Source organism: Lactuca saligna, chromosome 8, assembly GCF_052625555.1.
Source record: "Lactuca saligna cultivar CGN05327 chromosome 8, ASM5262555v1, whole genome shotgun sequence".
Lineage (NCBI taxonomy): Eukaryota > Viridiplantae > Streptophyta > Magnoliopsida > Asterales > Asteraceae > Lactuca > Lactuca saligna.
Genome location: NC_136424.1, coordinates 135840290 through 135864580, shown reverse-complemented (window position 1 = coordinate 135864580; position 24291 = coordinate 135840290). Strand labels below are relative to the sequence as shown.

The window sequence follows — 24291 nt, the reverse complement described above, 5'->3', positions numbered from 1 at the left end:
GTCCATGTTTGCCACGTCCTCAAAATGACGCATATCCATTTCAATTTTCATTCTTTGAAACATTTTATGATTGCAACTTGTTTCTTTTAGACAATTCCTCATGTGCCAAGAGGAGTTTCTTCTCTTTAGGTTCGTCATGGCCCTTTATTCTTTCTTCATGTGAATTCAGTCATCTAATTACCACTTCTACTTTCATTTTGTCCAAGTTTTTGAATTGCTTGAGAGTTGATGCAATCTGTAAGAAATTAGATGAGACTGCTTGTAGTAGTTTCTTCACCACGTATGATTCTTTTACCATGTCTCTCAAGACTTGTATTGTGCTCACGATATTGTTTAATTTCACAGCAAACTCATCTATATCTTATGAATCCCTCATGCTTAATGCCTCAAATTCCGACTTCAAGGTTTGGATTCTCGCTGTTTTCACTCTATTGGCTCCCAAGTACATGATTTTGAGAGTGTCCCACGCCTCCTTCGCTATTTTCCTTTCAACTGTTGACAATAAAAAGTCTTCGGGTATTGCTTGGTAAATGGCCTCGGTAGCACCTGGTTCATAATACATAATTATTTTTAATAATTATTTAAGTATCTTGCATTTTGGCCTTGGACTCGGCGAGTTGAAGGACCAACTCGCCGAGTAGAAGGGGGGTGGGACTCGATGAAGGACCAACTCGCCGAGTAGAAGGGGGATGGGATGTTGTATGGACAAAAACCCTAATCTGAAGGTTTGCACCCTATTTAAACAATGCTATGTCGGCCATAATGTCCTTTATGCTCCCAGAACACCTCTCATTGAAACCATAGTCGTTATTGAAGCAATCTAAGCCTTGTTGGTGGATTTTGGTGCTTATGGTCTTAAGAAGGAAGGAGAAAAGCTTGAGGAAGCATGTAAGGACCAAGGGAACCCGAGTTTGTGCACTTCCTACAATTCATTGAAGGTAAAAAGTTGTAACCTTGCTCTTTCATTTGATAGAACGCTTTTTGGGGAGATTTAGGGCTTTTATAAGCCATTTTTGATGGCCAACCATGATTGCAAACATGGTTGGGGGTTGGAGCTTCTGAATCACGTCATGAAGGGAGTCACAAGGCAGTTGGGGGATGCTTTTGCACCCATGAAAGGTCCCATGCATCATAAGAGCTTGTTTTATGTCTTTTTGAGCTCAAAGTCCCATGCAAGCACATAAAGTTTGTAACTTTACGTGCTAGATCGATTGTAGAAGCTTGGATCTATCTTTTGATCAAAGGTTGTACATCAGAAATCGAGGATTTAGAGTGTGGACGTGACCAACTCGACGAGTCCATTCTTGGGACTCGACGAGTCCAAGGCTTTGAGTTCCATATCTATTGAGAGTCAAAAGAACTCAGTTGAGTGTTAGAAGGGTTGTATCTGGATAGAAAGAGTGACCCAACGCATTGGACATAATTTTGGACCTGGAGTTCATGGGACTCAACGAGTGCTAGAACAGACTCGGCGAGTCCAAGGCAATCTCCTTAAGATTAAAGATGAACTCGACGAGTTGTTCACACAACTCGGCGAGTTGAGGACAGGACTTGTTCATCAAATGATGGCGGACTCGACGAGTGTTCATACAACTCGACGAGTCGGATGAGTTTCATGTAATTTTCATATAAGAGAGGAACTCGTCGAGTCGATTCCAAACTCGACGAGTCGAGACGTTGATAAGGACGAGTAAAGGGTTAGGACTCGGCGAGTTGACGGCCCAACTCGGTGAGTCGGGTCAACTTGAAGTTGACTTTGACTAGACTTGGACTAACCTTGTTTAGGGTTTCCCGTGTTGTGTGTTGACCTGAAGGTTGTCGTGTAGGGATCGAGGAGTCGGAGGGAGTCGACTTGTGTGCCGAGGATAATTCAAATGTTGCACGACATTGATGTGAGTTACCTTCCAATAGGGGTGGGTCTAAGGCCACAATACCGGCCCACCAAAAAGGGGTATTTAGAAGATGATTGTCTTTGTGATAATTATCTTGGTCTGGTTATGTGCTTTGGTCATGAGATTTATCTGTATGATATGTTATGTGTATAGTATGGATTAGTTTTCCTAACAGCGGTCCTTAGGACCAAAGGGTAGGTTAGTACCCGGATATGCCTGACTATATGTTTATATCTGTTGTTGCATACTAGTAGTAGGGGGTGGTATAGTCCCCAGTTACTGGTTGAAAGATACCGATGATGAGTACCGGTTGAAAGATTCTGATGATGGTTACCGGTTGAAAGATACTGACGATGGTTACCGGTTGAAAGATATCGATGATGATTACCGGTTGAAAGATACCGATGATGGTTACCGGTTGAAAGATACCGACGATATTGTATGGTATGTGGTATAATGGGGGAACTCACTAAGCTTTGTGCTTACAGTTTTGGTTTAGGTTTCAAGTACCTCTTCGTCGAAGGGGAAGGAGCCGGCGGTGTAGCAGCGCATCACACACACACATGGTTTCCGCATTGAGTTTCTGGCATTGTACTCTGGTTTTCATTATTTTTGATGTCATGGTTTGAGACACAACATTCTGATTTTGTAATGTGATGTTTTATCGATAATGTTTTGGTACAATGTTTATTAAATTTATTAATTCAAAAATGAAATTTTCGGGCTTGAATTTTGAGATGTTACAGCCTCCATTGCCATCTTATCCTTCTTGACCTCTACAATGGTGTTTGTGGTTCTTGGCTCAACTGCATCCTCCATTGCCATCTTATCCTTCTCGACCTCTACAATGGTGTTTGTGGTTCTTGGCTCAACTGCATCACATCACAGACACCTTGAGCTTGCATAAAAACCTTCATTTTAATGGCCCAATGGCCCAAGCAGTGTACTTACTTCTTGAGAGCATAGGGTAGTTAAGTTTAATAGTTGAAACTTCTTTGTCATTCTTCTCGCTCATTGTGGTCACCCGGGGTTGATACTTTGGCGTACACGAGGTTGCTGGTACCAAATGTTAGCCTTTTAAATGTAGACTATATCACATGGGCATGGCAAGGATAGAAATTGAGAAAAAACAAAAGAAACAAAACAGCGGGGGCAAAAGCTTCACACTTATTCATTTTTGGGAGGTTTTAGGGTGATTGTGAGTACACTTGTCCATTTAAGCTAAAGAAAAAGCAAGAAAACAGGAAAAGACCACATCTATGGCCAACATGGCACATGACTTATTCAAACTTATTAAATAAAAAAAACACGTTGAAAATTCTGGATTACATCAACACATTCAGCCCCATAGAAAATTGTACGGTCTCTCCGTATCTAGAATTTTGGTAAATTCTTTTACTTGTGTCCACTGCATGTGCATGTGGGTACGTATATGATTTATGAATTGTATCACATTCCAAACCTCTTTGAGATTGGTGTAATACACTGAGACGATCATGTTGTCTTGTCATGTTATTGTAATAGTTCTTCAGCTCATACGCTCAAGGTGCGTTTTTTTAAACCTTTCTTCAAGGTCTGACCATATATCTCGAGCAGTAGCATCATACTTCACACTGCTCTTAATCTCTTTCTCCATTACACTGACAAGCCACCCACAAACCATTGCATTGCATCACCTCTAGTTCATCAAATCTTTCGATCCCATTGTCAAAAATATGAGGATGAACCATCAACGACACTAATTTTATATTTGGTGAATTATGCATCTGTCTCATTTTGCCAGTCACCATAATTCTTGTCTCGCAAGAGGTTTTCTCCGATGAAGTTTGACAAGGTGTGTTGGAGAAAATTGGATAATGATGTATTTTATGGTGTTTTTCTCTGTCGTTGACTGCGAGGATTCATTTGTATTATTTCTTTTCAATAAGGGCTATGAGGTGGAGATATATAGTAGGACCCATTTATATCAACTCTTCGTAAAATAGTCAAAAAGCATATCGTGGGTATCTAAGCTCCATCCATATCGTTTTGGTATATGATACCATACTTTCACACATGGAACACGGCTTTAGCATCTTCGTAGAAATATAGCAGGTTCGGTCATCACTAAAACGTGGATACCACTATTTATTTGAAGGCATGATTATGTATATATATTTATACGCTGCAAATACTGATTAGGTGCATTAAGGAAGTAAATAATCTTCAGCGGAAATTCCTAGATTAGTTTGAACTCTTTCCAATTCGATGGAAGCTTCTCTACTTCGAATGAATTTGATACAGTTCCTCGTATGTATTTTGTCTGATTGAAATATATTTTGCTCGCAGTTTCTTGAATGTTGTCTATTACTTTAATTCATAAAGTGAAGATCTAGATTTTGGATACTGTAAAAGGTACGTTTGCTTTTTAATATCATCTTAACAGTCTATTAAAACAATTCGTAGAATTTGTTGGATAATTCAGAATCTGGAACGAATTTTGCACCATGGGTATTTAGGGAATTCTCTCATTTTAAAGGTGTCTTGAGTTAGTTTAGGATCTAATTGGTATATATAGGGGGTTAATTAGTAGTATTTTAATTCAGATTTCCAGCAATAAATTCTTTGGATAGAGTGTAATAGATACAAATTTGCTGTTTAACCAAGTGAAATTTATGAGAAAGGAGAATACTAATTAAAATTGGCTACATTATTATACTTTGTTCTTTTTATTAGTTACGCATATAAGTATCATATACTTTTTAATAAAGCTTTTGTTGGATGAATGAACTCTGATAGAGCATGTTTTTTTATTATTATATATTTTTGTGCATTTGTTGTAAAAGTAGTTACTTTGAACCAAATAGATTTCTCTACCTTCTCCATGATGATTTTCTTGGCCCTTAATGTTTATAGTGGGAATATAGTTGCTAATTTTGTAGATCAACACCACAGAGATATCGTGTGTAGATTTTAAATTGAAATAGAATCCTTGCCTAAATCATGAACTCCTTTTCATCGATCCCTACGAAGCTGAACACTTCTCTACTTGTTTTCTATTTTCAGTCTTTCCTACCAGCATTGTACAAACTCGAATGCCCATATCTTGAATATAAAAGAAATTCCTTTAGTTTCTATGCGCCCGGCTCCTTCTCTCTTCTCTTGATTGATTGGCAAGTGATACAATTTTTTTTTTTTTTTTTTTTCATTTTCAGTTTTTAGTAAGTTATATATATATATATATATATATATATATATATATATATATATATATATATATATATATATATATATATATATATATATATATATATATATATATATATATATATATATATATATATATATATGCTAGGTTATAATGTGGATGGATAACTATTGTACGAACGTGTGAATAATGCTATTGTATGAAAAATTATTAAGATAATAGGTTGTTTAGTAATGTGAATATGTTAAACTTTACACAACTATTGTTATTTTCATGTATTTTCACTAATTTTATTCATTTTTATTCTTACACATCGTTTTTTACTCATTTTTATTCTTACAAAATACGAGTCAATAAAGATTCTGATAATATTCTGACAGAATGATAATAATAAAAAACAGTTTATAATAACCTTATAGACGATTTAATTAGTGATAATGTGTGATAATGACAATAATTATGTAAGATTGAACACATTCACATTATTAAACAATATATTTTCTTTGTCATTCTTACAGAATAGTACTGTCTACACATATTTTTTCAATAGTTATATAAAATTAAAAATATTCACATTATTAACGAGGGTCATTTGACCCACCTATTTTTCCAATATTTACTATAATGTATGTATCCAAAAAAAATTAGGACCTATCTTACAAAAAATAAGGGGCTTACCTAAAGTGGAACAAAAAAGAAAGAAAAAAGGTGTATATTTAAAAGTATTTCTTTGATTTCAAATGATATATGTACCATTTATAGTTAGTGTCACATCGACCAACTACACGAAATAGGTGATAGATGATGTCTTATAAATAAAATGATGAGAGAAAAAATTAAAATAACTTTGTGCTTAATGGCTAGATGTGACGTAGGTAGTAAGTCATAACTTTGTGCTTAATGGCTACATGTGACTTAGCTAGTAAGTCAGTTGTTTTTAAAAATATAATCCATATATTTATAAATATTGTTTTTTAAAGGTCCAAAGGTCCGGTTGAATTAGGTTTTTTGGTAAACCGTTCGGTTGCCATAAATTGCTAACAAGCGATTTTTTAGATAAAAAACGTGTAACAAGAAAATTTCCCGTTTCAATCGATCGAACTAGCCAGTATGGTCTGGTTTTCAAAACTATACTTTTATCAGTCCGATTGAACATGATAAAGGAACCACATGAATTTTTTTTTAGAATGGCCATTATATATATATATATATATATATATATATATATATATATATATATATATATATATATATATATATATGATAAAAAACTATAAAAGATATATTAAAATTTATGGTTTTTAATTCATTAAAAAGAATTTAATATTTGTCTAAAATATATTTTAAAAATAAAATAAAAAACAATATTAAGTGAAAAGTAACCATTTTTTAATTCTAAAGAGATAGAAGAAGAGTGATGAGGGAAACCAGGTGGCACGTGTGCCAAAAAAAAAAAAAAAACAAGTTGAGAAATGAATACTCTTACGTGTAACTAAAGCTAGCCATAATAATTTTAATTCTAACATAGTTTCTTATCAAGAAGTAATATCATGAATTTAAAAGAAATCATTGAAGTGAGGACTGTAAACCAACAAAACTATATGTGGGTATATGTTATAGAAAAGTCAACTATCATTCTATTTTTCCTTTCTATCCAAATTCCTATTTATTTATTTATTTATTTAACCGGCAAATAGAAAATAATATTAAAAACCCAACCAATTCATTATCACAACAATAATTTAAAACATTTCTCAAAAATTTACAATTTTAAATGAGCAGCAAGGAAAAGTAAAGGGTTATTTAGTTCTTCTATATACTAATTTATAAACGATAAACCCTTTAATTATTTAATTCAATGCTATGGAAGCAAGTTAATCTAATTAGGCACTAAAATAGTCTAGAAGTGTCTTTAATTATATTATATGTTTATTTAATCAACACACTAACTTTTCTCAAGTTTTCAATTTTATAAAAAATATATATTTTCTATTAGTTATATTTTGTTGGCATAACATTTGATTTTCATTTTACTTTCACAACATTGTCATTGTTAATCAATTTACATACATAGCTTTTAATTTAACTTGAAAAATAAATTACTTGACTACTTTTTCAATTTTGAACATGATTTCAAGTATCAGTTATTATTTTCAAGGTAATATTTCAAGTAATAGCTATTATTTTCAAGGTAATGTAATATAAAAATTTAAGTTTATGTTTATTGTAAATATTATTTTTCATTAATAAAAATCATATATCTTTTGAAAATTTTAGTTACTATAAAAAAAAAAGTTTGGCCAAAATTTTGTTAATTTGATATTTTAATTTTGATTTTACGTTTGTATAATATCAAAAAAAAAATTAACATTAAATAAATTCTGTAGAAATATCTAACTTTTTTATTTACATTTTTAGTTTAACACCATATCGAAATTCTCAAAATGAAGTTTACTATACTCGTAACTATAAATTAGTCTCATTAAAAAGATATTATTTTAAATCTACTTTAAATTATTAAAATTAAGTATATTATTTAAAAAATTAAAGAATTAATAGTATAAATAAAATAATAAAACAATTTAGTGGATTAGTACAAATAAATATAGTTGAAATAAAATAAAATCTATTATAATCGATTTTAGAAAACTTTTGTATGTTGCGTAAAATAAAATAACTCACTTCAAATTTTGGCAAATACATGTTATTGAAAGTAATATATGTTATTAACATTAAATATTCTTAATGAAATAGTTATTTGTATATTCAGTTGATATATAAAATTTTAATTATTTTCAACATTATTTCTAGATAAATATCTAATATAATCACATTATTCAATAGCTTTTTTCAACCACATGTTTTTAAGATAATGGAAGATATTCTATAATTTTATGTTATTTTAACTAGGGATAAGCATATGGACTGGGGAACCAGCCGGAACCGGTACCGGAACCGGAACCCAATGGAACCGGTCGGGTCAGGACGAAGACGATATTTTTGTGGATTTTTAGAACCAGAAACCATTAGAACCGGAACCGTGTGTTGCAATTTTTCGAGGACCAGTTACAATATTTGAAGACATAACAATAATTGGTAGGAATCGGAACCGGTAGAATCAGAACCAGTGGAACCGGTGGTCCGGTTCAGTTCCTATTTTCCACTGAGTTTGGTTCCCGGGCCGGTTCCAACCGGGTCGGTTGTTTTGCTCCTCCCTAATTTAACAGCTGTAGTTTATTTATTAAAAACTTACTTTTAAAATTTTCAATTATTATAAAAAAAAGTTTTTTGATACTTTTAGTTTTTTTGGCATTTTAAGTTTGTTGTGTATCTATATATTTAAACCTTCGAACAATTTTGAAAAAAAGCCATTGATCAAATTTTAATTTAAATGATATTTTGATTTAAATTCTGCATTCAACCCTAATTAAGGTAACATATCAAATATATTATGTTATAAGTTAAAGGTTTAACTTAGATTTTGAATTTAACTTCATAGATAAATTACGAAATGTAATATATTATATCAATAATTCAAAAAGCATGTTGTTAACATATTAATATTTTATATTTAATAAATTAAATAATGTTAGATGTTTATCTCAATTTAATATTATTATGATTAATTGGTTTTTAAAATTACTAAAAAAAAATTGATTGCGTAATGGCTATTCATTGTTTGTGAGGTAACGTAATATAATTTAAAACTTTATGCTATTAATAAATATTATTATTGTTAAACTATTTCAAACCTACTTATTCTTATTAAAAAGTTATTGAAGACTATTTTATTTTTTCTACTTATTTCATATTAATCAACATATTTTGAAAGGAAATGAAAACTCATTCGAGCTTCAAATTAATTTTAAAATTACTTTGAAATAGTATTATAGAAAAGCAGTAAAATATTAAATTTTAGATAGAAAATTTAAATATTTCACAATAACTAACCAATTTGGAAATATTATTGACAAACATTTTAAAAGTAATTAGAGTTCTAAATATATGTGGCGCACGGTAAATAGACTCGCTTATAGAATATATTAATATTAATATTAATTTGCAGGGAAATGTTCTATTTGTAAAAGCCGATGGACTTATTTTTGTCCAATTTTAGCTAATAAAGTTTCTAAAATTGACTACTTTAATAATACGCCAAAACTAAAAGTGGTAATTAATTGTTAAATTAAATGTTCTAAATTGATTTCATGGAGATCAATTCCTTAGTCGCAAACTAAGAGCCAATCTCTTAAATCCTCATTTTATCTAAACCAATAGAAAGATATTCATACGAAAAGTATGTAATCGTGAATCTTCTTTTATGCATATACTTGTGTGATCATCATCATGAGAAATATTAATTCCATTTGTTCTGTAATTCCTTTACAGATTAATTTGTGGTTATGAAAATGGGTACAAACTGGATGAGTGCGCCTAGGTCAAGCACCCTATTTTTGAAAGGGTTAGGTGAATTCCTTGATGTTGAAAGCAAGAATAATGCAAACTCTAGTGGAGATATTAAGTGCCCATGCGTCAAGTGTGTGAATAACGTGTGGTTAACACGTGACACATTAACCGAGCACATTGTCTGTAATGGCATTATGAACGGATACGATGAATTGATAGCTCAAGCCACCACACAGGTTCATCTTTTATTTCATTCCATATTAGATGCAACTTTAACGATCACAAAAGTATCTATTAGACTACCACCATGATCACAAAAGTATCTATTAGACTACCACCGTTAACAATTCACTGCAATTCAATTTTTCTATAAAAAAATAATTTATCTTTTTTCCGCATATATAATGCAACCCAATTCAATTTTTTTAGATTCATTACCAAGCAAACACAATCTATTTTATATTAAATTTTTATATTTACAAAACTATATCAATATTCGTCTTAATTTGTAGAGAAAAACCAATAAAATATTTTAATATATATATATATATATATATATATATATATATATATATATATATATATATATATATATATATATATATATATTTTTAAAGATAAAATCGATTTATTAACACAATTTAGTTTTTTTAAAGAAAATGTAATTAATTTCTTCTAATGAATATTATGCATATTTATAAAGCTATCATTTTTTCTTGAATCTCATGCATTTGAAACCCTTTTTTTTATCTTCCTTTCACCACATTCATTTGAAACTCCTATGACTTTTCAATTTCTTTACAATAATATTATAAATAAGTTAAATAATGTTCTATAAACAAGAAAGAGTGTTTTATTACAATGTTTTCATCCCACATCGACGGTGAGAGTAACAAGAGAATGTTTCCTCTTTTATAAATAGGAAAGATTGTGAAATGTTTCAAAGGGACCATACCATGATAACTCCTCATGCCTACCTTTGTAGGATTTTGAAGGTATTATTTGGTGGGATTGTTTATATTGGCAGGTGTCTAGTTAACTTTTAGAATTCCAAAAATAGTTTTGAACCGAATTTTTTCAGGTTTAAACCGTGTTTCAGTTAGAAAAAAAATTATGTAGTTGGGTATATTGAGTTGAACCGGAGTTGGATCAATTTGGACCGATAAAGGAATCAATTTCCTTTCACAACAAACATGTAACGACCCAATTTTCAAGTCAAAAAATTTCATTTTAATTAACTGCCTCCTAAAAATATTCTTAAGAAAATACTGTGAAATCACATAATCTCATAAAACAATGTATCATATCTGAAAACCCAAGTCATAAAAATAGTAACATGTCAGAGTACAATCCCATAATATCCATAATGCGGAAAACAATGAGTGTGTGTATGATGTGCCGCTACCGCGCCAGTTCCTTCCCCTTCGCTGAAGAGGTACCTGAAACAAAAACTGTAAACTGTAAGCACGAAGCTTAGTGAGCCCCCCCCCCCCCTCGCGCCCCACCATTGTACCTCATACCATACAATCACATAGCATACATACTGTCAGAAAATTCTGGGGTGCCTGACCTACCCGGTACGACCATTCTGGGGTGCTGACCTACCCGTACGACCATTCTGGGGTGTCGACCTACCCATGCGGCCATTCTGGGGTCTCGTCCTACCCGTATCAAACCATTCTGGGGTGCTGACCTACCCTTGTCGAACCATTCTAGGGTGCTGACCTACCCGTTGGTCCTAACAACCGACTCTTAGGGACTAATCCACCCTCTACTGCTACTATCACATATATCATAACATAAACATACTATCAGACATATCTGGGGTGTCCGAACTACCTTTCGGTCCTAACAACCGAACATGGGGACTATTCCCCTCCTACTACCACTATCACATATAACATATCATGCTAGCATATAAACATATCACCACATACTGTCAGACATATCTGGGGTGTCTGACCTACCCTTCAGTCCTAATAACTGAACTCTACTACTATCACATATAACATATCATGCCAACATCTAACATATCAGGTCGTAGCAAACCTAGATGATATCACAAAGACAATCATCTAATATACAACTCTTACTGGTGGGTCGTTATTATAGCCGTAGACCCACCGATACTGAAAGGTAACTCACCTCGTTAATAAATATAGACAAGTGGGCATGAGATCCTTTGCAATCTAAGATGAGCCAAGGGCGTGGCAACAAACTAGTTCACAAAAGATCATATACTTTTTATTTTTTTTAATGTTACTTTTTTCATGATCGGCTCGCAATAAACCCCCAATGGGGGTAGTCTTATGCATCTATTTTCCGAACACTCAAAATATTTCGACTCCAAAATATTATCCAACTTTCAACTCTAATTTTATTTCAATGTTTCCACTTGAAAATAGGATCTTCAACTTCCCATCGAACTTGAACTTTCATTCTCTGCCTTTGAAATCCCATTTTCGACCATCAAGATAAATTTCCAGCCATTCAACTTGATCTTCTGTCTTTAACTTTCAAAGAATAGCCATCTAAAGAATAAAGGAGTTTATTGGTATTTTATTACTAAACCAAACAATAATATCCGCAACATAGTCCCAAAATCATTGACATCTTTCCACACCTGATTGGACAAGAAAGATTTGTTGATTCCATTTTTATCTCTCTAGACTATCTTATTGCTTATCCCATCACTATTCCAAAACATAGTCCCATTTTGCAGCCCAGGGTAAACATCTAGCCAATCAGCAAGCCAACATAATTGTCCATTAACAACAATATCCGCAACCCTTGGCATATCACTGGATCCTACACTAATCCAATCTCTGCTTAAAATAAACATGCTAATGATTCCAATGGGATGCCACCAATCATGCCATAATGAAGTATTCATACCGTTTCCAATACTCGAGATAATGTGAGGTCTAAGATACTTTCTTGCATGTAAGAACCTCTTCCATGTCCAATATAGATTCTTAGCATAGATTCTTCTTAAACTGGATATCCCAAAAATCCCTTTCTTAATACGAAAATGATAGGTCCACCTCACCCACATAGATTTTTTATTATTTACAATGTTCCAGACATGTTTAGATAATAACACATCATTCCATCTCCTTAATTCTTTCAAGCGTAATCCACCATTCACTTTTGGAGTACAAACCATTTTCCAATAGATTTTAGCTTTTCCTTTACCCAATTCACCTCCACTCCAAAGATAACCTATACATATCTTCTCAATCTCCATAATTTTGGTAGCAGGATGTTTGAAAACCGAGGCCAATACACATGCATAGAATTTAAAATAGAACTTATAAGTTGTAGCCTACCAGCAAAAGATAAACTTTTGCTCTTCCAACTTAAAATTCTCATTTTGATCCTATCCACCATGATCTTACAATCTCTTCTAAACAATTTATTGACAGATAAAGTAATACTTGAGAATTTAAATGTGAACTTACCAAACTCAAAAGGAAGAATACCATTGATAGTTTGGCTAATAGCAGGTTTGACACACCTGAAAAAGATCAAGCTTTTATTCAAATTAGCATTTAATCCAGACAAATCTTTGAAATAATCCAACAAATTCTTGATCACCCTGAGCAATCCACTATCACCATGACAAAACATCAACAGGTTATCTGCAAAACATAAATGAGTGATTTTCTGAATTTTACATCTACTGTGATATTTGAAATTCGAGGAATTCTCAATATTTCTCTTGAGCACAAGATTAGAGACTTCCATTATGAGAGTAAAGAGATAGGGTGATAATGGATCTCCCTGTCTCAAATCCCTTTTACCTTAAAAAAAAACCTTTATCCTCACCATTAATGGTCACAGTAAACCAGGTAGAGGTAACACACATCATAATCCAATGCACCATAATAGGATGAAACCCAAACCCAACCAAGGCTTGCATTAGGAAATTCCAATTAACTGTGTCGTAATCCTTTTGAATATCTATTTTCAAAGCACAGTTAGGAGGACCATCCTTCCTATTGTATCTCACCATTAACTCCTGGACAAGAAGGATGTTATCGAGAATAAACCTTCCAGGAATAAAAGCTGATTGATTGTTATCCACAATCAGACCTAAATGGTTACGAATGCGATTAACAATAACTTTACTTATACATTTATACAATGTATTACAGTAGGCTATTGGCTGATAGTCAGTAACTTTTCTGGGGCACTCAAATTTAGGAACAAGAATTATTCTAGTAGCATTAACACATTTAGGTAGCTTCGCAATCCAGAAAACTTCCCTAACAACTTTACATACTTCAAACCCCGCCACTTTCCAAGCATACTTAAAAAATATTGATGAAAACCCATCTCTACCCGGGGCTTGGTTATCTTCAATATCAAACATTGCAATTTTGATCTCTTCATTAGACACGACTTTTATCATTTCAAGGGCAATACCCGAATCCAATTTATTACTAAATAACTCATTATCAATTATTCTATCACCATTGCTATATTTTTAAAATGATCCACAAATTTGTCATTCAAATTCTTCCCACGTATCCACCTGTCATCTTCATCAAGAATCATAGAGATTCAATTCTTATTAGCACAGCTCTTGACAGATTTATGAAAGAAGCTTGTATTTCGATCATCCTCCTTCAACCATTTAATTTTAGCTCTCTTAAAAAGAAACTTCTCCTCATCCTCACATGCCACATTAAATTCAAAGAGAACCTTGGCATGTTCATCCCTTATCAAATAATTAAAAGGATTTTTATCTATTTCACCTTGCTAATCATCCAACATTTTCCTTAAGTCTTTCAATCGCTTCCTTGAAACATCATGATTACTATATAATCTACGACATGGCTTCTTTAATAAATTTAATTTCTACGTCACTTTAAAAATAAATCCGCCAGCAATTTTAGTACCCCAAATTTCCTTCACCATCGGCAAAAATTCATCCTTGTCAGTGATAAAGTTCACAAATTTAAATGGGTGAACCCATCTAGATTGACATATAGGAATAGACAAAATTTTTGAACTATGGTCTGAAATCCGATATGGCTTAAAGATCGCATGGGCCAAAGGAAACTTCTCCAAAAACTTTAAGTTTGCCATAACACGATCCAACTTCTTAAGTAACCCATTAGACGCTGCTGGAGATTTCGTCCATGTAAATTAAAGACCAGAACAATTAAAGTCCTCCACCTCTATAGAGTTAATACACTCTATAAATTCAGCAACACACTCCGGTATTCTGGAAGAACTTTCAGAATATTCAGAAGGCTTCATAGCCACATTGAAGTCCTCAAAAGAACCCACACCTTCTTATTCACCACAGACTTATGTTTCTCCAAATTCTACCATAACTCTCTTCTGTCTATATACCGCGAAGCAACATATATGAAGGAAACAAAAACCTCAAAATTGGAATCCAGAATTCTAATAAAACAGTGCATGACCTGATTAGAATGAGACAGAACCATTAAGTCAAATTTATTAGCATTCCATCCAACAATAATTCTAGTACCCGATTTGCTAGAACTAGTATTCGATACTAGTCCCAAATTCTAAAAACTTTAGCATAAAGTTTCTTCAAATTCAAATCAGAAACATGAGACTCTAATATACCACAAAGCTCTAGATTATTAACTTTAATAATCTCAAGCACCTCCTTCTGCTTAACCACTTTATTAAGGCCCCTAATATTCCAAGCCCCTAAATTCATCATTGAGACACATTAGGGCTTTTGGCATTTCCCCCCTTAAATGCCTGAGATCCAATAACTTCATATTTTTCACAACCCCACTATTATTCCCACTGACCTGATTAGAAACAACAAAATTCATATCAGAACCACCCTTAAACATTCCTATATCAGGTTAGACTAACATCACTATCAGTAACATCAGATACAACATGAATTTCTTTTCTATTAATCATAACATCCTCCTCGATTCTTTCAACAAAATCCTCCATAATCGAACCCAATACTTCAAATCTATTAGCATTACCTTTCTTATTTACACCTTTAGTATATATCCCTTTACCACCATTGGCAGTGTCCTTGTTATCCACATTTCCTTTATCTAAACTAGCAATTTTTATTCTACTTTCCCCATCATGTTTCATATTTAATCCCATTTTTACCATAAAATTATCCGCTTCAAACGCTTGATTCTTAGCTTGATTCTAATGGCTTACATTAGTATTCATCCATTTCCCATTTTTCCTCTTCCCATATCCACCATTATTTCCCCCGTTGCCTCTGTTAACATTCCTTTTATTATTATTATTGTAATTTCCCTGGTTGTTTTGGAATTGTCTACCCCCATCTCTTCCTTTTGTCCCATTAGTACTTGTTGCATAAGCTCCACAATTACCTCCTTTTCTTACCACTTCTATAAACCCCTCATTATCCATAATTCCTTTTCCTTTAGAGTTCTGAACATTCACAGGATCAATCAACTCCTTGACCTTTTCTTTTCCACTAATCACAACCATACAAAATTTCTCAAAGTGTCCAAAAGCTTTACAATGGCCACATCTAGATGGGCACCAAGCATATTCCACAACAAACTCCTGATTAACATCACAATTCATCATAAAGTCCCATGTTGTTACTTCAATTTTCTTCTTCCATTCTCTATCAGCTGACATTTCTACAAGTATTCTCGCATAAGCATTCCTGCCTTTATGCTCAAGACACATATCCTCAATGAATGTATCAAATGCCAAAGGAATCCCTATTTACTAGCTATAATACAAAGATTCTCACCACTCCATACTTCCAAAGGAATGTTATCCATACTAGAACCTTATCATGTCTATTTATAGTAAGGGTAAGACCCGACCTTCTTCTTTGCAAAAAGATAGGAATGTTATTGAAAATTAACCATGGATAACCATCCAAAATAGCTTGCATCCCCTATTTAACTTGAGAATTTAAAGAAAAAAGAACCCGTTGCTATTCATAAACATATCCTCAAAACCCACATTCTTCTACCATCGTTTTAATTCTTTTTGAATATCAGGAAAAGCTATTTTCTTATCAATCAAGTAACCATAAAAAGTATTAGAATATGGTAAACTTGCTTTTTTCAGGTTCTCAATCAGGATAATAGCAGGCCCATCTTCCTTCCCATCCCCTATAGAAATGTATTTAACTTCTAACTTTCGTTTATGCATTGCACCCCTTAAAGCACCTGCATATGAAAAATCAAATTTTACTTTTCCATTATTATCAATAGCATTAACCCCATTTCCTTTACCATTTGGCCCCAACAAGGAAGGCTCCATGATAATGCTATTAATAACAGTTCCAACCCTATTTGTATCCTTACTCTGCACTGAATTAGCAGTCCTTTCACACATCTCACTTTTAGACTTTGTAACACCTTCCTTCATATTAATTAGATTACCATTCTCATCGCTACATACAATAGAATCATTGCTACCATCACCCCCATTATCCGTATCAATTTCAGTATACTTCAACTTGCTATCATTCTCCACTTGATTCAACTTAACTTCATTAAGAAAAGAAAATCCAACTTTCAGATCAAATTCTTCATACACCCTACCACTTATCACCTTATCCTTATAACCAGATTCATCCTTACTCATACTAGTAGTAACAACATTACAATCAACATTACTAGAAGATATTTGCCCAATAACATCATTAACAACAATCGATGGGTTAACAATCTTCATTTGATTAGTAATGACTTTCATTTCATTATTAGGACTTAGCATCTCATCCCCAATTTTAGAGTTCTCCCAATTTTTAGATAGAGAATATGTATTACCTGATGGAATTTGAATTTCAGGCACATTTGATTTCTTCTCCCCAGCTTGAATCTGAATATTCTTAACCTTCACATACTCCACCTTAGACGATTCCATATTATCAATCATCTGCTTACTCGAATCTGATTCCCATATCTCCTTACTCGCAGATTCCAGTTCCGTTACTGAGTTATCATAATATCCTTCTGCATCCAAAGGAGAAGTATTATCCATATTTTTTCTTGCCCGATTCTTCACTCTAAAAGCTTTACTCTCCATCTTCCATTCAGCCTTTCCGATCCCTGTAGTAACTGCTCTTGTCGCACTCGGCTTACGACGAGCTCTGAAAATAGCAGCTGAAGACTGCTCAATAACACTAGGAGGTACCATTTCATTCACATCGACTTCAATCCAGCCATACTGGACCACAACACTTTTGTCTGGAGGTTTCACTTTGACTTCTTTCAATCGATCCGGTTTGGATGATGCTGCCATTTTGTCAACGAAGTTAGATCTGAAATTACTTCAATAGGAATGGAGATGAAATAATTCACCAGTAAAGAAGCAATGACGAAACCTAGCCAAAAACGCACCTTCGGTCAGAGAGAATTGTATAGAGAGAAAAAGTAGAGAGAGAAAGCATTTTTTAAAATAAGATTTTTATATGCATATGCATATTAGGAAATGAGCACATTTACATTTTATGTCCACATGGGCACATGTCATATAGACATACATTGTATACTGAACTGCATGTGGGAAACGTATGTCCATTTTGATTTTTTAAATATATATGATAATCTATGTAACTTTCATCAGAAGTAAAAGTTCTCTTGATCTCTACCAAAATTTAGTTTTCTACATATTTGTACATGGGGAAAATGACTCTTGAGGGTAACTAACTGTTCTGTTTGTTATTATTTGGCCCCCCTTTTTTTGTACTCAATATATCATCAAACTTGTTGTTTGTGTTCAACATAACCCTTTTAACCGGCTTTTGACCCGCGATAGCCGGTCAAAGGGTTATCGTGAACACAAACAACAAGTTCAAAGGTATGTTGAGTACAAAAAAACAAATGGACCAAATGAGAACAAACTCAACAGTTGGTTACCCTCCCCTCCTTAGTCATTTTCTCCAAAGAGTTAAATGAAATTAAAGTTGTACAATTATCAAAGATTGCAATCATCTTTGGCCATAACATACATGAAGACCGTTTCGAAGGGGTAGTTTCGTTAAAACATGGTCTATGTTATGCTTACTATGGTTAACTGTCAACACCTCTCTGCAAAAGGATATGACTATGTATGAGAGATATATTTATTAGTATAAACGTTTACCTCAAGATATATTATGGTGATGTGTCTACAAAACCTACATGATATAGTACATATTGATGTTGTATTTTATCCCATGAATTCGATCTTAATGTTAAGTAACTCAAAAATTACAGCACTTGTGATTCCATTCATTTGTAGACTTGTCTAGAATCCATGATACGATAAATCATTTGATTGGAAATGTGAATATTGTCATGAAATGCACTTTCTTAGTCAAGATTCCCTTAATAAATATTCAAGTTCATTAGAAAGTATTACATGTATGAGTAATATTATTTCGTGGGTTATGTTTTGAAGAGAAGAAAATGAATCTCATAAAGAAATTAATATGAGCAAAAGATGACGTAGGATTTGCTGTAAATGAGTAAATAGAAAATAACTCTTGAGGGCAATTAATTGTTGCGTTTGTTCTCATTTTGTCAATTTTTTTTTTTTTTTTTTTTTTTTTTTTTTTTTTAACTCAATATAGCATCGAACTTGTTGTTGGTGTTCACCATAACCTTTTGACCGGCTATCATAGGTCAAAAGCTGGTCAAAAGGGTTATGGTGAACACAAACAACAAGTTCGATGATATATTGAGTATAAAAAAATTGACCAAATAAAAACAAACGCAACAGTTAGTTACACTCAATAGTCATTTTCCCTTCGTAAGTGTGATGTATTCTTCACCAAAATAATATTGATATATTTTACCCAAAATATGCGGATTTGAAAGAAAAATTTTGATAAATAGAATATGAGTCGATTCAAACTAGATACGGGTATAAAGTTTCGTTTTGAATAACCGATTAATTTGACCATAAATTATAGATTTCAATCAAATCTACCTTTTCTTGAACGCTATGATTATTACTACAAATTCTGATATGGGGCTACCAGAGCCATACATTCAATCCGGTTAACATTTATACACGCATGATTCCAATTCTGTGTAGATATATTATAGGATATATATAGTTAATTTGTTATATTTGGAGAACTCAATGTTGTACCATGCGACAATATATTTCATCTTAAATTACATCATTTACTTTGTCCTTCATAACTTTTTACCTGAGTTCTGTACTTTATTTGTTGGCAGGTTCATAAAGAAGTTGCCAAAGTCGGAATATGGGGAAAAAAATCAAAAGGGTCTCCACAAAATCACTGGTCTTTTCGACTTGACAATAATCACAAGCTAAAGAAGATAACTATAGATCATGGTGTTCTAATATATTCCCTCATGTTAACTTTTGAAGATAGCAAAGGATGTTTGCATGATTCCGAAAAAGCAGGTGGTTGGAATGGCGGCGACCAAATTCATGAGGTAAAGAATCTTAGTTCTATACGCTCACAAAACTACTAATTTACACCTAAGTTTCTACGTGATTGATTGAACATGTCTCATGTAAATATGCATTTAACGCTTCTCTTTTCCTACGATGGCTTAGGTGACATTTGATCCTGATGAGGAGATCGTTGGCATTAATGGAACTGTTGATGTATCAACAGGGGTATATTCTGGTTACACTATTATAGCATCGTTGTCTTTCATAACCAACAAACGGACACATGGGCCTTTTGGTCAGACAACAGGGACACCTTTCACAGTACCATGGAACAAAGGCTCTTTTGCTGGATTTTATGGCCTTGCTGGTTATTACATAGATGGCATCGGTGTTTATTTAAAGGCTTCTCAAGACACTGCACGAGTTGGACTATGGGGAACAGAGTCTAGTACTGGTCCTCAATATCGATGGTCGTTTTGTCTAGAGAAAAATCATAAGCTCACAAAGATAACAATAGATCATGGTGACATGATATCTTCTCTTGTGTTCACTAGCGAAGATTGTCTGGGTTCAGTCCATGTTTCTAACAAGGCTGGTGGTTATAACGATGGATCCACAATCTCTGAGGTAGCCTATATGTTTGGAACTGGTTCATGATTTAATGTAGAGGAAGTTACATATTTGGTCCCCAAGTATACCTGGTTTTTTCAATTTCGATCTTAAAAAGTTTTGACCTGAAATTTTGGCCGATATTTGAGGAAAAATGTTTCCTTCCAACATTTTTTCGTAAAATGACTCTTTCTTGTCCATGTATATAACTGGTGTTTGCAAATTTTCTAGAGATTTTTTTGGTACATGCATTAAAAAAGTGTTACAAAAAACCTTCAAATACGGACCAAAACTGCAATAATTTTTTTTTGGGACAAAGATTGCAAAAATCAAACCACATTAAAATTGTAATTTACTTTTTTGAAGTATTGTTGCTTCTTTTTCATTTTATTTTTATTATATTGAATAGTTTTGTTTAATTTGTAGGTTAACCTTGCATGGGACGAGGAAATAATTGAAATTTGTGGAACGTTTGGGGTCTCATCTCGGGCGTATGCCGGCAAGACCATATCATCGTTGTCTTTTGTAACAAACAAAAGGAGTCATGGACCTTTTGGCCGTGCAACAGGGACTTGTTTTTCAGTGCCCTGGCAAAAAGGTTCATTTGCAGGATTTTATGGCATTGCTAGCTATTATATTGATGGTATCGGTGTTTATTTGAGAGCTACTGAATGACGAAAATATGTTTCTAAAGTAGAAATGATTAAATTTGTAACATTTAAGTATTTAACCAAAACATGTTTTTAAATAAAAATGACAAATTTATAGCATTTAAGTGTTGCTGATTCCATAATTACAGATCTTTTGGAAACGTCATGTTTTATAAAAGGAGCACCTGGCCATCAAGCAGTAGTCGGGGCCAGCAAACAAGAGCATGAAACAATTCATAATACACTAACTATGAACATGAGAGTTGCTGAGCAGGTGTGAGCACCACTCAGCCAAATCGATTCTACCCTTTTTACACCTACATTCCACACAAAGAAAAACCACTGACTTGATCTTCTCCGGGGAAGACGAGTGTTTGTTGAAAAGCCTATCATTTATAGATAACCAAAGACACCCTAAGAGCGGACGGAGTGCTTGAGGGAAGCCGTGTAGGACCCTTTCCTGCTTACCGAAACACCACATCGAGACTGCCGGAACGGAGGTTCGGGAAGGAGGTGGGCGGAGGGGTTGCCGCAGTCTGTTTATTAGTAGACGATTTTTGTTTTGTTTTGTTTTGTTTTTTTCATTCTAACCGTTGAAAAACCGTAATATATAGAAAATTATTTTTTTTACTCAACGGCTAGATATAGGAAATTGAGTTTTTAATTTTTTTTACTCTTTACAACATCTATAAATACACACACACAATTTAACCTTCAAACTCATAGCCCCTTCTATCAATTTCTCTCTACTTTCTTCTAAAAAATGAATCCCTACTATCAAATCCAAAACTCCGATAGAAGGAAAAAAAAATCAATGTTTCGAGTTCAAGCACCAGCACTCGAAACATTTTTGCAATCAATTTATCTCAAGGGATTCATCATCCCCAACTTGATGCTTCCATTCAATCTCCACTACAATACCAATACTGAAATGTTAGATAATTTTACCAAATACAAGTTCCAAACGTTACTCCGAATATTCGAATATTCTTTCTAGTTATTTAAATCTTAGGTTTTTAATGTATTTTTTATTTCAATTAAGGAAGTGATTTTTCTTTTTAATTAATTTTATGTTTATTACTCATTTTAAAAAATTATAAATAATAAAAATCAATTATTTTATTTAAAAAAAAGTGTGAAAGTAGCTTTGAAGGATCATGTGTGAAAGAAGCTTTTCACACACACCGTGACTTTTGACGAGGAAAAGAAAAGTGCATGAAAGGATGTTTATGGCATAAAGAAAATGACGGAAGCTTTTCGCACACACCTCTGGTCTAACATCTCGTAGTTTATGGCATGCATAAACAAGCAACCTTTCCTTGGGGCATCCCCACCTAGCAAACAATTGATGTAGCTCAATGATGCTAATAACACGTGGATGTGATAAACCCATCCACACGTAGATCAACTCCCTCAACTTGAATGCTTGTGGACACTTAATTAGGATATCATCAACGCATACAACATGGAAGCCACAAGAGCGGCAACTAGGATTTACCGCCACTCCACGAATTTGCAAATAATCCGCAGTTGGAATCCACTTAAGTTGAGCACGCCATACAAAACCAAGGACTTTGATTTGGATTTCTTTACACCAAATAATCGAGGGACCAGGAACATCTATCGGCTTAAATTCCATCAGAGACCTAACCGCCTCAACCGTAAACTCGCCATCTCTAGTTAGGATACACCTCCATGAATCTGAGTCAGAGCAATAAGAATAATTAAGGAGCAAATTAGAAAGAGCATTCAGTTCTGTCACAAGACCCACAACAACAACATTCGGCTTCCAAGAGCAATTGGTTCCAAAAGTGATAATGCGTTCAACCACCCTACATCTTTTATGAGATTCGAAGCCGTATAAAAGGGGGAAAAAGCTTTGAGTAAAGAACTCCCATACCATACATCCCACCTAAATAAAGTATTATCATCCTTATTAACTTTCAATTGGAGATGTCACTGAATTCGAACCCTTCGTTATTTAATTCATCAACCATGTTACAATGTTCTTCCATACCCATAATTTTTATTACTATTATTTTTTTGAAAATAATTGTGAGATTTGCTGGAAAATTGTGAAAACAAGGAAGTAATCTACCCCATGGTGATTAATCGTCAATCTTTAAACGCCACCACCATTTTACAATTAGGCCTATATTTAGAGCACTAAGCGAGCCAACACCGAGTCTGCCCTTTTCCTCAGGAGTAGTGACTTTATCCCACAAGACCTGATGTATTTTAGTCTTTTCATAAAAAACACCCCATAAGAGTCTCCTTCTAATCTTTTCAAGGGACTCCAATATGCCTAAAGGAGCCTTGAAAAGAGAAAGGTAATAATTGAGATTCATATTTGCTCCCACGGGAATTCCAAGGTATGTAAAGGGAAGTGAACTGGCTGGATATCCCGGTAAATCAATCTAATGAGTAGACTCGAGGGGTTGTTCTTGTTAGATTAGGTGTCTAAGCCCATAACTATATTTGGTATATACTTGACTCGATTGTAGCATGATCCTTTTGAGTTGTCTTCACCATAGCAACTTGACTTGATGAATAATGGAGAAAGAGAATAAATGTGATTTATTAACATATTATGTGAATAATATATTAAAAAAATCATATTATTTAGTTAATATTGGTCAAGAATTAATTTAGAATTAATTTTGTGGTCAAAAGAGATTAATTAAATTAAGGGGACTGGTATTGTAATTATAAGAAAATTGCAAAATGGGCTGAGGATCCCAAGGATAGGGGTGGACGAAATCTTATGGATAACCCATAAGGATTTCATCCATGGTAAGGAGTCTGGGAGATTCCTATGGGCTGCTTAGGGCCTAAGCAACCAGATTAGGTCTTTAACTGAAACTCTAATACATCAGCTATAAATAGACCCCCTGAGATATCTAATTTTGGCCCTACACTTAACCCTAAGGATCTTAGAGCTGAAATTATCCCTTCCCCCCCCCCCCCCCCCCTCCTCTAACATTCTCCAATTGCTCTTGGTGTTTGTGATCGATTAGAGGTATTACACTTGTGATACTAAGCTCTCAATAGTTGAGGATTCTACTAGCTACAATCAAAGATAACATTCTAATTTGTTTATTAGATGTCGATTTCAAATTTGTATGCTAGATTAAGGTTTATGGCTTTGGATAATCTTTTGTTGCATGTACAA

General features: G+C 33.6%; 1 protein-coding gene across 5 annotated transcripts; it reads left to right on the top strand.

Moving 5' to 3' along the window:
* Positions 1-3907: 3907 nt before the first annotated feature.
* LOC145009843 (agglutinin-like) lies at positions 3908-21239 on the top strand. Of its 5 annotated transcripts, none has more exons than XM_078968473.1 (6): positions 3908-4114; positions 4221-4286; positions 9469-9722; positions 19674-19898; positions 20023-20487; positions 20896-21239. In XM_078968473.1, the coding sequence occupies exons 3-6, from the start codon at positions 9483-9485 to the stop codon at positions 21142-21144; spliced, it is 1179 nt and encodes a 392-aa protein (XP_078824599.1). In that variant the 5' UTR covers positions 3908-4114; positions 4221-4286; positions 9469-9482; the 3' UTR covers positions 21145-21239. The 5 variants fall into 5 exon arrangements, with proteins under 5 accessions (XP_078824599.1, XP_078824600.1, XP_078824597.1 ...); XM_078968472.1 differs by having other exon boundaries at positions 3915-3986; positions 4074-4286; XM_078968475.1 differs by having other exon boundaries at positions 3919-3986.
* The last annotated feature ends 3052 nt before the right edge of the window (positions 21240-24291 follow it).

Excerpts from the sequence above, each read along its gene's own strand:
- LOC145009843 (XM_078968473.1), top strand. The coding sequence starts at position 9,483 with ATGAAAATGGGTACAAACTGGATGAGTGCGCCTAGGTCAAGCACCCTA. Across the intron at positions 19,899-20,022 it reads GCGGCGACCAAATTCATGAG|GTGACATTTGATCCTGATGA; the intron begins GTAAAGAATCTT and ends ACGATGGCTTAG. Across the intron at positions 20,488-20,895 it reads ATGGATCCACAATCTCTGAG|GTTAACCTTGCATGGGACGA; the intron begins GTAGCCTATATG and ends TTTAATTTGTAG.